This window comes from Choloepus didactylus, chromosome 5 (genome assembly GCF_015220235.1).
Source record: "Choloepus didactylus isolate mChoDid1 chromosome 5, mChoDid1.pri, whole genome shotgun sequence".
In the NCBI taxonomy this organism is placed as follows: domain Eukaryota; kingdom Metazoa; phylum Chordata; class Mammalia; order Pilosa; family Megalonychidae; genus Choloepus; species Choloepus didactylus.
The window spans coordinates 10,116,181-10,130,157 of record NC_051311.1 but is presented as its reverse complement, the minus strand read 5'-3'; the positions used below and the strand labels follow the sequence as shown (position 1 = coordinate 10,130,157).

The 13,977-nt window shown below is 39.9% G+C and overlaps 2 protein-coding genes across 11 annotated transcripts in view; both read left to right on the top strand.

Moving 5' to 3' along the window:
• The window catches only part of LOC119535544 (ankyrin repeat domain-containing protein 26-like), a 961,331-nt gene that overhangs the window by 680,069 nt on the left and 267,285 nt on the right, over nucleotides 1-13,977 (top strand). The window lies entirely within an intron of this gene.
• Nucleotides 1-13,977, top strand: part of LOC119535552 (protein adenylyltransferase SelO-like) — a 45,110-nt gene that overhangs the window by 14,135 nt on the left and 16,998 nt on the right. For all 6 annotated transcript variants that reach the window (XR_005217200.1, XM_037837917.1, XM_037837916.1 and 3 more), the window contains 7 exons: nucleotides 1,099-1,182; nucleotides 3,066-3,195; nucleotides 7,208-7,252; nucleotides 7,357-7,438; nucleotides 7,541-7,633; nucleotides 12,883-12,962; nucleotides 13,630-13,673. Coding sequence is in view for 5 of the 6 variants with exons in the window: in XM_037837917.1 (XP_037693845.1) it covers nucleotides 1,099-1,182; nucleotides 3,066-3,195; nucleotides 7,208-7,252; nucleotides 7,357-7,438; nucleotides 7,541-7,633; nucleotides 12,883-12,962; nucleotides 13,630-13,673 (558 nt within the window). In the remaining variant the exon portion in view is untranslated. The remainder of the gene's footprint in view (nucleotides 1-1,098; nucleotides 1,183-3,065; nucleotides 3,196-7,207; nucleotides 7,253-7,356; nucleotides 7,439-7,540; nucleotides 7,634-12,882; nucleotides 12,963-13,629; nucleotides 13,674-13,977) is intronic.

Sequence of the window (13,977 nt, the reverse complement as noted above, 5' to 3'; positions counted from 1 at the left end):
TAATTATAAAAGTACTACATGCTTAGGGTAAAGAATTTGAAATGTACAGAAGTGTGTGGGAATTCCACTCCCTAAGGTAATCACTGTTAACCCATTCTTATCAATTCTTGTAGATTTTTTTTCCCCTGTGGTATACATATTTCTCCTGCAAAAGACCAGGGCTGATCTGTGTGTATTTGAAGCTCCATTGGGTGGCACTAAAAGGAATATCTGCCCGAATGAAGAATAACTGAAAAGCAAGTCATATATGTATGGAAGTCTCTAGATAAATACCAGAGGGGGACCACACATCATGAAACTTCTTGAAATCTGCTTTATATCACATACATACTATCCATATCTTGCTTGGGGTGGGGAGGGGTGGGGAGCAGGGCAGGTGTCGAACTTTTGCTGTTATAGCCAGTGCAGCAGGGAACATCTTGAGGGTAAATTCCTAGACGTAGAATGGCTGGGTGAGGAAGTCTATACATAGAATATTTTGATAACCAGAGCCATCTTGCTCTCTAAAGTATTGAAAGTCTCCACAGGGGACACTGTTGGCTCCCCGCCCAGATACCCTAGATCAGGCTGATATGTCCATTCCGTGGCTTTCTACACCCCACCCGCCGCCTCCCTCCAGGAGTTCCTCACTCAGGGGGTAGCATCCCTCCCCACTCCGCCAGTAGCCTGCAGTCATTGACCGTCTTGGGGTACATGTCTGTATTTTTACCGTGTCCCCTTTTCACAACCTTTGAAGGTTAATTAATCTTATTCCTTTACTAGTCTCAATTCCATTCCAAATAATATAAATACAGTCTTAAGCACATGCTGGAAATGAAGGATAAGTAACAGGAAATTTCATGTCTTGGAGCTTTCCTGTGATATTTGAAATCTCTAGGGGATGGGGTATAAAACAAAAGACTAAATTTAACTTTAAAATGCAGTTTTAACATATTTTAAGCTATTCGATTTCACTGGTTAAACCTTCCATTGATCGTCTAATTTTGTTTTATCTCTAAAATGAATGCATTTCCATGACCTTTTCTTTTCTTGATAATTTTATAGAGTGGAAAGAAAATTGCTTTACTATTTTATGATTTTGGGAATTTGTTGTTTTAGGTGTTTGTAATACTGATAACTTCAGTTTGTTATCCATTACAATTGACTACGGTCCATTTGGTTTCATGGAGGCCTATAATCCAGGTATGTATGCAGATAAGCTGTTATAGGTATACGGTGATGGGAGAGTGGAAAGAATTGGGTTCATTCATGATATGGGCATTTTCATGTGTCTGCTCCATCCTCCAGGTGCCGTAAGGGATACACAGGTGAGTCCTTCATGGTCTGTGCCCTCCAGGGATCGACATGTCAGAGATTAACAGGACGGGTAGCCCTGTGGTTGAGAGCAGGGGGCATGTGGCCAGACAGATGTGGGTTGGAGCTCTGGTATCCGACCCTGTTCCAACCCAGCTCTTGGAGGGAGGGGGCCAGGGCAGCCCCAAGACCAAAGAACACTCCAGGCACAGAGTCGGAGATGAGTTTTATTAGGACTTAGGAACAGGACGTCTCTGGTGGTGGCCGTCCAGAAAATGCAAGTAGCATTCCACAAAGGCAGAAGTGCAAGGGGCAGGTTCTGAGAGTTTAGGACAAAGATAATCCATAGGGTGTGAGAACAGAGTTTCAGCAGGGTCTCGTGACACAGGGGTCTGGAGATCTGTTATCAGCTTATATGTGAGGAGAGGGGGGTGTCAATGCTTTATAAGATAAGTGGTTTACGATACCATCTGTATATTCTTTCTTCCCTGAGGTGGTCTGTTGACCTTTAACTTCTGTCTGGGTCACTTAGGTGGCTATGTGCAGCAACTTACTCTTTGTATGGAGGGGGAGCCCTGGGTCTACACAGACTAACAGTTCTGTGCCCTTGGATGAGCCTCTTGCTTTACTCCTCTGTAAAACAGCAGCAGCAATATGGTGCTCCCCACTGGAGGGACCCAGGGAGGCTTCCTGGAGGCCACGCTCCTTGAGTTAGAGTTTGAAGTATGTGTAGGATTTGGACATATGAAGGGTGGGGGAAGAGTAACGTGGAGCTGTGTTCATGGAGCAGAATGGAGTTAACTGGTCCACATGTAAGTTAAACGCATTGCTGGAGATCTTCTCTCCAAAGTCCAAGTTCTAAGTTATCTACAGCCCTTCTTCGTTACTCTATTGGGCAGAATGAGAAAAGACCAGAGATAGACAGACAGACAGACAGAATGGGTGGATGGACGGACAGATGGATGTGTGTATTTGCATACTGGGGTGTTTCTTTTTCTCAGGGAAACCTGTCAGCAGTTCGGCATTTAGTAAGCTTTAGCCACTTGGGTTAGCGGCAGCTATTGCCTCTTCTGTTTGAGAAAGTCTCATGCTACTTGGCTTCTCATCCCGACCTTCCCCTGAGGATCTTCAGGGCCCTAACGTGTGCAGGCCATGATGATTTAGTGCTCCAATTTTGCCCTTGCCCGTTCCTCTTCACCTTTCCAGGGAACAGCTTTAGGATGTTTTGTTTTTTTTGTATTCCCAAATTATGCCATTAGCCTAGTCATTATATAATTATGATTATAATCAAAGTTCTTGGCATTTTTAATTCTAATCATCACCAACATTTCACCTGCTCTTGCCCCTTATTTTTCCCTATTAGATTCCCAATGGATGTTGTACTCATTACCTGGAAAGTTAAAATTTGTTTGTAGGTACACTCTTATTTGATAGTAGAAAAATATATTCAAATTATCACAAGAATATTTGCAAATAATAATGCTTACGCATCTTGGTTTGTTTAGTCTCTGAAGAAGGAAAATAACAATAAGGATAAGCTAGAAATTCTTGCACGTTAGAACTGTTTTACTACTAGGCAAACATTCGTCTTTTCAGAGCTTTTAATGTATATGGGTATTATGGGTTTGCAATACTTTTGAATTAAATATTTAATGTCAGAAAGATTTATCTCTAATAAGTATAAATTTATTAAGTATAAATATAAAAATGAGGAAAGAAGCTATTTATTAAAATTATCCCCACTGTAAAACTATAGTATTTGTTTTAAACAGATTTTGTACCAAATACATCTGATGATGAAAGAAGGTATAAAATAGGAAACCAGGCAAATATTGGGATGTTTAACTTAAGCAAGTTGTTACAAGCTCTAAACCCATTACTGGATCATACACAAAAGCAGCTGTGAGTAATCCTAAATCTACTAATTAAATCTGTATGAAAATATATTTGTACAATGATCATTTTTTGAAAAGCAAGAAACTAACATTTTAAAAAGCATTCTTAATTTTTCATTTTTCCTTAATAATGACAGCATTGCAAGCTATATATTTTTCTCTAGTATAGTTTTGGCTTTTCCCCATAGTTACTTGGATAAAAGGTTTTCCTATTTACTGCTTTTTAAATTTTGTGAAATTTTAGTTTATTTCCTTTTTGATCCAACTGTAATTTATGATAGTGTTTCTTAACTTCTAAGTAGTTGGAATTATTTTTTCCTTATTTTTATGATCAAAGAAATGTGTTTAATAAAATCTCTGCCATCCACAATGTTTTAAATTTTCTTTTGTGGCCCAACATAATACATTTTGAACATATTCATGGTCATACAAAAGTATACTGTAAGTAAAAGATTTTAATATATCAAATTGAATGGGTTGTTTTCATTATTCCTCTCCGAACTTATTGATTTTTTTATCTATTAGGTAAGTTTGATTCTTAAGAGATTTATCTTAAAATCTCCCACTTTAATTATGTTTTTATCATTATTTTTCCCAATTATTCTATATTTACATATTTTGTTACTGTATTATAGATACATACAGTTTTTTTGCTTATACTTTCTTCCAAAAGATGTGCCTTTAATCCTAACCTAATGACACTTTTTTCTGTTTAGTAGTTTTAATCCTCAATCTCAACTTATCTGATATTATTATTGCCATGCATGCTTTCTTTTTGTTGGGTTTTCCTTGAATCTTTCTTTGTTTTTTACCTTTATCACATTTTTCTAAAGTATGTTTCTTTTAAAAACAACAAGAACATATAGCCAGGTTTTGACCTAGTGTGACAGATTCCATCGGACAGAAGCCTGTCCACATTTATTATCTGAATAATAATAATAATAATATACTTGATTTTATTCTTTCTATCTTACATTGTATGTTATCTTTATTTTAATTGCTGGGTCTCCCACACCCTTCCTTTATCTATTTCAGATTTGAGCTGTCCATTCGTTTCCCCCCATTCATTTAGAAGTTCTACTGTTTTTTGCTTTTTTAATTCCCCTGGTAATCTTTTTTTCTGCAACTTTTCTCTACTGTCATCTGAAAACAAGTTTCCAGATATTTTCCCTCACTACGATTCTAACTGCCCACTGCTTTCCCTTACATTCCCCAAAGATGAAGCCTTTGGAACGCTTTTATTTTTTACCTCTAATTAGTCAACTGGTAGATTTTGCTAAGACAGTCTAATCTTGAATTTCAGATTCTACGTTTTCCTAATAGCTGAAGTCTCCATATTTTCTATTTTAATGATCTTTGCCTTGCTCCCTCTCCAGTCCCCATTTCTAGTCATTTCACTGCTTACTTCCAATTCCGTTTTCACAGTACCAAATCTTGACGTCTCCGTCCTGATTATTTTCTTAGGTATTTCTCTCAGATGGGGTGTGCAAGCTATGGGGTGTACACATTTTAATTTTACTCTGACAGACGGTTGATACCCAGTACATCAGTTGGAGCGTGGCTCCAGCCCCACGCCACAGAAACCCCAAATCCCCGGGGCCGCCAACAGGGTGGCGGCGCAGCCTCCCCTCCCCTCAGGGTAGAGATGGGGACTCGGGCCGGCAGGGGGCTTGGCAGCGTCGGGGTCCCGGGCTGCACGCAGCTTCTCTGCCCCGCCCGGGGCTCCGGGTCACCTCCACGTGGAGCCACACCACCCGCAGGAACTTAACCACAGGCCAGATCCGCCGGGCGCCTCCCAGCGGGGCTCAGCTGAGCCGGGGTCCCTCGCGGTGCGGGTCCCAGGGAGCCTGGCGAGGCGGGGAAGACAGGTCTACACCTGGGGAGGGGTGCGGGTCGAGTTGGCCCCAGGGAGCCTGGCGAGGCGGGGAAGGCGGGTCTACACCTGGGGAGGGGTGCGGGTCGAGTTGGCCCCAGGGAGCCTGGGGAGGCGGGGAAGGCAGGTCTACACCCGGGAAGGGGTCGGGCGGTGGCACCGGGAGCAGCCAGGCCCGCAGCGCCCCTGGACCCTGGACGGGCCCGGCCCAGCTTGTCCTGTAGAACCACCCCACTCCCGGGGGGGCTTGGAGGCGGGAGAAATAGGCGGATTCTGGTTCGTGAATCTCGGCGGGGTCTAGGCTGCCCTTGCTCTCCCCACTTCGCAGCCGCCTTCTCTCCTGGCCGCCCTCCCTGCTGACGGGTGCAGAAGCAAAGCCTTGCCGCAGCTGCTAAACCGGCTCCCGCAGAATCCCCAGAACAAACCCCTCACTCCGTGCGCGCCCAGGACCTCCGTTTCTCTGGTTGAACCGTAACTGGACACCCATCAGGGAAATTCCCAATGTGATCTATTTAAGTATTGCTTTTTCCCATTGGTGCTTCTGACACTCCATTATTCACATGCTTTGAATCTTCAATATCTTCTCTGAGTTTCTTGTCTTTTTGCTTAGGACTAAACTTTGTGGGGTGTTTTTTTTTTTTTTTTTCGTATTTTGTGATATTTCTTATTGTAGTGGACACAGGGTCAATTTTAGATTTTTTTTTTAGAAGGGAGTGGGAAGATAAATATGTTTATCTTCTAGCAAATACATTGGAGACACAGAAATTAATAAAGCATGGTCCCTGACCTACTCAGATTATCATCATGGAAATTCATGTACATACAAAGAATATATCATTTTGAGTAGTTATAAACATCACAAAATGGTTTATTATTTTGTCTATTGTTAAAAAAAAAGGCTTTTTTCCTCAGGTGGAAGGCAAGACATAGTGATTTTATTAACCCCAGATAGCAAAAAAAAATTACTACAAGAGAGATAAAAGTTTTCTGTACCATCACTGGTCTCCTTGATTAATTTAATTTAAAAATACATTGGTAATATAGTCACATTGTTCAAAATTAAGATATGAAAATATAGCCATTAGACCATCTTGCTCCCACCATTGTCTCCATCAATTTTATACCAGTTTTGCCCTGCAGAGTTCATTCATTCATTCAACAAACATTTGCTGAGTACCTTTGTGCTCAGTAGCGGCCAGACATGGCTGTACATGCTGAGGTGACAGCAGTGAATAAAACATCAAAAAATTGGTGCACTCACAGAGCCCACTTCTGGTGGGAGAGAGAGTTCATAAACAAGAAAAATAAGATTAGAAGGAGATAAGTAGTATGGAGAAAAATAAAGCAGGGAGGAGGGGTTTTCAGTTTTAAAAGGACGTTTCACAAAGACCTTGTGCAAAATCTTGCAGGAGGAGTTGCAGGAGCAAGCTCTGTGGCTGTCTGGGGGAAGCGTGCCACGGGCAGTAGCTTGTGCAAAGGCCCTGAGGTGCAGCGTGCAGGGCACGTTTAAGGCACAGCAGGAAGGCAAGTGTGGCTGCGGCTCAGTGGGCAAGTGCAGAAGGAGGAGATGAGGTCAGGAAGGTCACTGCAGAATGTGCTGAACTTGTGTAGAATTTAAAACACATTTAAGATTGTTGAGAGATGCAAATTTAATTTGTTTAAAGATGTGTATAAGGTTAAGAACTCTTTAATTTTTATATTTTTATGAAATGTTTTATTACCTTTTCATAGTTCCAGGCAAATGAAATTTTACTGTATTTGGTGAGATATTTGTAATGCTTTATTTAGGGTCTAAGCTGACTTTAAAAATACACTCCCAACACCCATTCATATAACAAGAGTGGAAACTCTTGGTCTTATAGAGACATATCAACATTTATCCTATTAGCTGTTTGTATATACTGATATTTCAGGGGTGACATAAATTGATCTGCACTGTACCCAAATCTTTGAGATAATAAATTTCTACTGATAATTTTTTTCCAAAATATGCCTTATAATTAAACTACTAAACCAGAATCAGGAGCGTGTAATCTCCTTGTTATTTAATATATGAGAAGGTTCATATTGTTCTTATAAAATGTAATTCAGGAATGTTAATTTTCAATCAATGGGTAATTATATCCTTCCTTTGTTTTCCCCACAGAGCTGCTCAGATTCTTGAGGGGTACCCTGTTCTTTATTACACAAGGTTTGTCATTTTCAAATACAAATACTAAAGCATCCTGGTTGTTTTGAGGTCAGTTCTTAAAATAGAATTTTAATAACAAATTGAACTGATGCTTCTCCTTTTAGATTTAGAGAATTGTTTAAAGCCAAATTGGGATTACTTGGAGAAAAGGAGGGTGATGATGAATTAATTGCGTTTCTGTTGCATGTGAGTTTATCATTTTATGGTTTTTTCCTAATGAATATTTGAATTATTATTCAATATATTTTTGAAGAATTGAGATGATGAATATCATTACTTTCGCTAAAGCTCATGGAAGAGGCAGAAGCTGATTTTACAATGACATTTTGGCAGCTCAGTGAGATTACTCAACTCCAGTTGCTAGAGCTCAACATTCCTCAGGTATTAATTTATGGCATGTCTTTTTCCTTAATTCAGCTTTTGAAACAGGTTTAATGAGTTGTAATTTACATACTGGAAAATTCACTCCCTTTAAGTGTACAGTGCCATGATTTTTTTTTTTTTAAACAATTTACAGGCTGCTATAGTTATCACCACAATTCAATTTTAGAACAGTTCCGTCACTGGAAAGATCCCTGTAGTCAATCCCTGTTTTTGCTCCCAGCCCAGGCAACTGCTGATCTATGTTCCATCTTCAAATTTTTTCATTTTCTGTACATTTCATGTAAATGGAATCATATAATATGTGGTCTTTTGCAGCTGCCTTTGGATCCATCCATGTTGTAACCTATATCATTAATGTTTCTTATTACCGAGTAGTATTCCATTGGATGGATGGATATACCACATTTTTCTTATCCATTTACCATTTGATGGGCATTTGGGTTGTTTCCAGTTTTGGCTATTATGAATAATGCTGTACTGAACATTCATGTTCAGATTTTTGTGTGGACATATGTTCATTTCTCTTGGTAGATACTTAGGACTGGAATTGCTGGGTTGTTTCGTAAATGTATATTTAACTTTTTAAGAAACTGCCAAACTGTTTCCAGAGTAGTTGCATTTAATTCAGTTGTAAGTACATGTGTGGCCTTTTTATTTCAGAGCTAATGCATCACATTTATGGAATAATTCAGATATTATCAGGAGACCCTATTCACTGGAGCTGTTCCAAAACATGGGTCTGTTTATAAGGTCTAAAAGTCTTTTCTATTGCAGTCATTGTTTTCATTATTTTTGAGGTTAAAATTGGTCTAATTTTAGGAATTTTCAATTTCTTCATTATATTTTATGGCATTCTATATAAGTAAGGTTATTGTTTGTCACTTTCTGATTTGAGTTCAGCCTCATTTTTGCATTTATTCAACAACTTCTTATTGAGAACTCACTATTGAGAGTTTATTCTGACAGGCATTATACTAAATGCTTTACAAAATAATAATAGTAATAATGATAATGATAATAATAATAAAGAATAATAAAATAACAGAAACATTTACTGAGGGCCTATTATGGGACACGCAGCGTTCTGAGTATTTGGGATGCGTAACCTCTCCATAGCCTTGAGGCCTGCACCCTGCTGTCTCTGTCTCACTGATAAAGGACAGAGGCCTGGAGAGTTTGGGGGACTTGCCCTGGATCACACAACCAGTAAGTGTTGTGGCTGGATTCGGACACCGGCAGACTTCTCCCGAGCCCCCTCCTTTAGCCCCTGTGCTGCCTGGCATCTTGTGCATGCAGTCCCTTCAACAACCCTGGGAGGCAGGTGTTGCAATTTCTGTCCTACTGGTGGGGAAACCAGTGCTCCGAGAGGTGAAGTGATTTGCGCACAGCTCATGAGTGGCAGATCCTGGCTTCACACCCCAGCTCATCCTGGTCCCAGCCCTTGGGTATTCGTAACCAGGCACTCCATTAGACACTGAGGCTGTGGAGGTGAACACGACGTGGTCCCTGGCTCCAGGGAACTCGGGCTGACAGCAAAGTCCAGCATATGTGCAATTAATGATCAAACCCTGGTAACTGTTAGACTGGAGTTCTGAACTGAGAGTTGAGAACCTGACTAATCCTGCCTGAAAGACTTAGGGAACACCCCCCAAGGAGGTGACTGTTGAAAGAGTCATGAACATAAACCTAAGAGATAATGAAGCAGAGAAAAGGTGGAGGGACATTCTCGCAAGAGGAAGTGGAATCTGCAGTGGCATGGGCATATTAATAGAAAATGACAGTTTGGGTGGTATCGTGTGGGAGTAGCATGACCAGAACTATGTTTTAGACACCTACATTAAAAAACAAGAAAGCTCTCAAATCAGTAGCCTAATCTCTCACCTTGAGGAACCAGAGAAAGAAGAACAAGCTAAACCAAAAGTGAGCAGAAGGAAGGAAATGATAAAGATCAGAGTGGAGATAAATGAAGCAGCGGAGAGCAAAACAGTAGAGAGCTGTAAAAAACAATGTGGTTCTGACAAGTGCCATGACACGGGTGAACCCTGACAACGTGCTGAGTGAAAGAGGCCAGACACAAAAGGACAAATATCATATGATTCCACTTACATGAAATTCCTAGAATAAGCAGCTTCATAGAGACAGAGGGTAGATGAAAAGTACAGGGGAAAGGGGAATGGGAAGTTGTTTAATGGGTGCAGAGTTTCTGTTCTGAGTGACGAAAAAGTTTTGGCAGTGGATGGTGGTGATAGTTGCGCAACATTGTGAATTAATGCCACTGAGTTGTACACTTAAAAATGGTTAAAATGGCAAATTTTATGTTATAAATGCTACCACAATTTAAAAAAAAAGAATTACAGTTTAGGAACGATAACTCTGACAGCTTGTAGAACCACAGCTTGTAGAATATGGGGGGAGAACAGCTCTGAAACAAATTCTACAGTTCACATCAAAGATTAAAAAAAAAGAAGAAAGATTAAAAGGCCTTTGTATTGAAGAAAGAGTATATCAGGTCAGGCCCTATTTAAGGAGTTAGACTGAATAGGACTTGGAATAACAGTGAATAATCCTAATATTTTGTCAGGGTTGGCTTTCCCAGCCTGGATTTAAGGAATTCCATTCCTTCACATGTGTGGATTCCATTTGGGAATGAACCTCTGGCCCAATGTAGTTTCTCTCAGAGCTTTCAGTAATTCTGGCCTAATCTGTCACCATGGCCAGAAGGGAGGTAAGACACGTGGTCACCAGTAAAAGAGACACGGAGCTGCCTGAGCCACCGGGTGCCACTGAGCTGGTGGATCAGCCTCCATCGTCTCTAAAGGGCCTGGTGAGACTCCCAACTCCTTGACCGGGACAGTATCCAGCCACTAAAGCTTTGCCACTCATTAGTTTTCCTGCTTGCACTTAGAATAACACAGCTCTCACTCAGAGGGACTAGTGCGGGATCCATACATGGTCATGAATCTAGAAGTTCTTGGACTCGTCACTTAGCTTTTGATGAGCCCTCGGTGACATGTCTGGCACCTCTGCTTGACCTTTGTCAGTACAGAGAGGCCATTACTTAACCAGCTCTTCATCTCCACAAAGAGGCACAGCGCTCCGTGTGTACTAGGCACTCATTAAATATTTGTTGACTGACGGGATGGGGAGATGAAAGAAATTACCTTTGGGCAATTTAGGGATACCTGCCATTTTTTCAAGTCTAGTTTCTCTTGAGCAATGGGTAGATAACAGCATTTATTACATTATATGCTTATTAATATATATTAATATATATGTTTGCTTTACTCATTGGCGTTGTTTATGTGGCAGCAGTATATTTAAAAAGTCTGGTGAATTTTAAATGAAAAGGAGCTTTTTCATAAATTTCTCCTCCATTTACAGCTAATCATAGTTCAGAATCCAAAAGCTGCCAGAAATTTGCAGTTGATTAAATCTTGAGACCAAACATATACTAGTTTTTAGCACAGAAAATTGGAAATGATATCCAGAAGACCGTGTGGTTAGAAACAGAAGAACCACATGGTCTTATTCTTATTAGCTTTTCATTTATTTTCTGTCAGTAGAAAAACACAGTTAGAATATGCTTCGAGCAGCTCTTGACCCTCCTGGGTCACTGTGGCCCTAAGAAAATGTAGACATTTCTCAGGGAGATAAGCAAAGGATGGACAACTTCCTCTCCACTCCCTCTGCCCAGCCAGGTGCCTAAAGAAAGGTAGCAGGGAATAAGCCATAAAATTTGGAATTAGAGTCCCATCCGAGCTGGGTGTCATCACCCAGTGGCTGAATAAACTCGAGCCTGTGGTTTAACACCGATGAGTCTCACACAGTCACACACAGGCTCTCCCGTCTGGCCCAGACTTTAAATAGGCAGGGCAGTCGCAGGGTTAAAAACTCGTGTCCCCACCAACAGCATTCACCTCTCCCCACTCCTGGAGGAAACCACTTTTATTAGTTCCAGCATCTCTCGATGCAAAACCAAGCAGATATTGATATATATTCATATTTTTTTTCCATCTAAAAGATAGCACATTTTATATATTATCTGCACCTTTCTTAATAGTATATCCTGAAGTTCTTTCCATATCAATACATAGAAAGACTCATCATTCTTTTTACAGCTGTAAAACCTTCCACTTGTAGTGGTACCATATTTTATTTAACCAGTTCCTACTAATGGATACCTAGGTTGTTCCAGACCTTTGCTATTATAAAATTATTGTTCCTACAACTATGGAATAGCCATAAATTGCATTTTTGCCAGTGATTTGAATGAAAGACTGTCTGCCTATTCAGTAGGAAATAAAAAATATTAACCCGTAAGAATCTTTAAAATTATCAGTGATTCATCTTTCAAAGCTAATTTTCATTTAGTATATGGAAAACTGAGCCAACTATGTTAAAGTGCCTTCTTAAAGTTCCTGATAGGTATACATATTTAAATACCAAGAGTTGGGAAAATTTAAGCGAGAAAGGAAAATTATACATGAAATCATTTCAATAGTTAATTTTTATGTCTCTTGACTATGAAACCTCAATCTCTGGGTAGGGCTACTTATTCCTTTGTGTTCCCTTAGCTTTTATAGATATTTCTCTAACAATGTGTCTCAAAGGCCCAAAGTATTTGATCATATACTTTATATCTTTTAACTTTATTTATCAAAAAAAGTAAAAAACAAACAATAAAAAAAACAATTTCAAACAAAACCAAAACAAAGGAATAAGAAAAGCAAATAACCTAAAATAACTACATTGTTTCCAACATGTTCCTACCATACCCCAAAATACTTTATTTCTTAAAGGCAGAGACCATATCTTATGAATTTCCATATCCTCACCTAAGGTAGTTCCCAGCACATAGTTGAATTCCATAAATGTTTTTTAAATGAATTAACAGATGAATAAATAAAATGCAATTTCAAATAAGTTTTTAGAAGAAAATTATACATAAAAGGAGTTCCCTATCTAAAGCAATCTCTCTATGAGAATTTCGTATATTTCTTTTTTATTTCTCTTAAATCATGCCATGGCACGGATTTCCATGAACGTAGAATTTCCGAGTTGAATAATATATAAGGAAAATATTATTCCTTTTTTAGTGTTACTTCTACTTGAAATAGCATACTTTTAAAAACATCTTGGTAGCATTCTAATAGTTATTAGAGAACAGAAACAACTTAAACATGAAGTAAAAATAAACTGAACTAATATTAATATACTAAGCGGAAGATTACTGTATTTTCGTTTAGCAATTCTGGGCACTGAAGAGGATTTCAGAGCACGAACTCTTCCCTGCCTGGGTGTCCGGGTACCTCCTGCGACTGACGGGGTAAAGTAACCTGAACCCCCACCAGCAAATCGTTTCCTCCGTCCCTTCCCGTTTTCCCGCCTTCCCGTCCTGCTCCCGGGAGCCTGCACCAGGCGGGGTGTGTGTCGGCTCGCGGCGCGGCAGGCGTTCCTCCGCCCCTGCTTCCACATCCCATACAGCGTGCAAGCAGTGATTCTGCCTCACGATTCACAGTGATTTAGGAGCCACAAGCAGGGACGAGGACAGTCGCTGCAGGGTAAGGCGGGCGGCGGCAGGAGCAGGCAGCGGCGGCAGAACCCGGGCGCCCGGGACCCTGTAGCCGGTCACCGCGGGGCCCTCGGCGCTGCTCGCAGGGTGGCCGAGTCGTCCCCAACGTTACGTTGTTTCCAGAAAACTCGGCTTCCGAAACACGTTATGTCTGATGGACATTTTAGATCTTAGAAAGATTTTATTTAAATTGGCAAAAATCAAAGATTTGGTGTTCCTAAAATAACAGAAGGTGGTATTTTATATATTGCATAATCAGACAGTATATTTTTCTGTCTTCCTTCTTAAAACTGGCTCAATCTGATATTTGAATATTTTTTCTTGTTAATATTTGCCTTTGAAATAATTCTGTTCCCTCTTTGACAAAAAATAATTTAGAGGTATAGTAGTTAATTTTATCTTTTGTTTTACTTATTTTTAGTAACATGAATGACTCAGATTCTGAAAGAAGAAAAAGAATGACAAGTAAGTAATATTTTTGATTTGCTCAACTTGAAAGATTATCAAATAAAAGTAATTTTTTTGAGAGCTGATAGCAGTTGTTTAAGGGAACTGAGTTTATTTTTTAAAAAAACTAGAATAAATCTAGATGAGGATATTTTAGTTGATCTGACAAATCACTTAGGGGTTTTTCTGATCCCAGCAGGTGATTTTTGACTTCTTGTAGCACATGATAGCTCAGTTTTCCTAAGTTTGCGTACTAATGTTAAGATAAAGAAGTTCCAAAGGCTGGTGGTAAGACTAGGAAGGTGCTGTGCGGAAGGGTGGA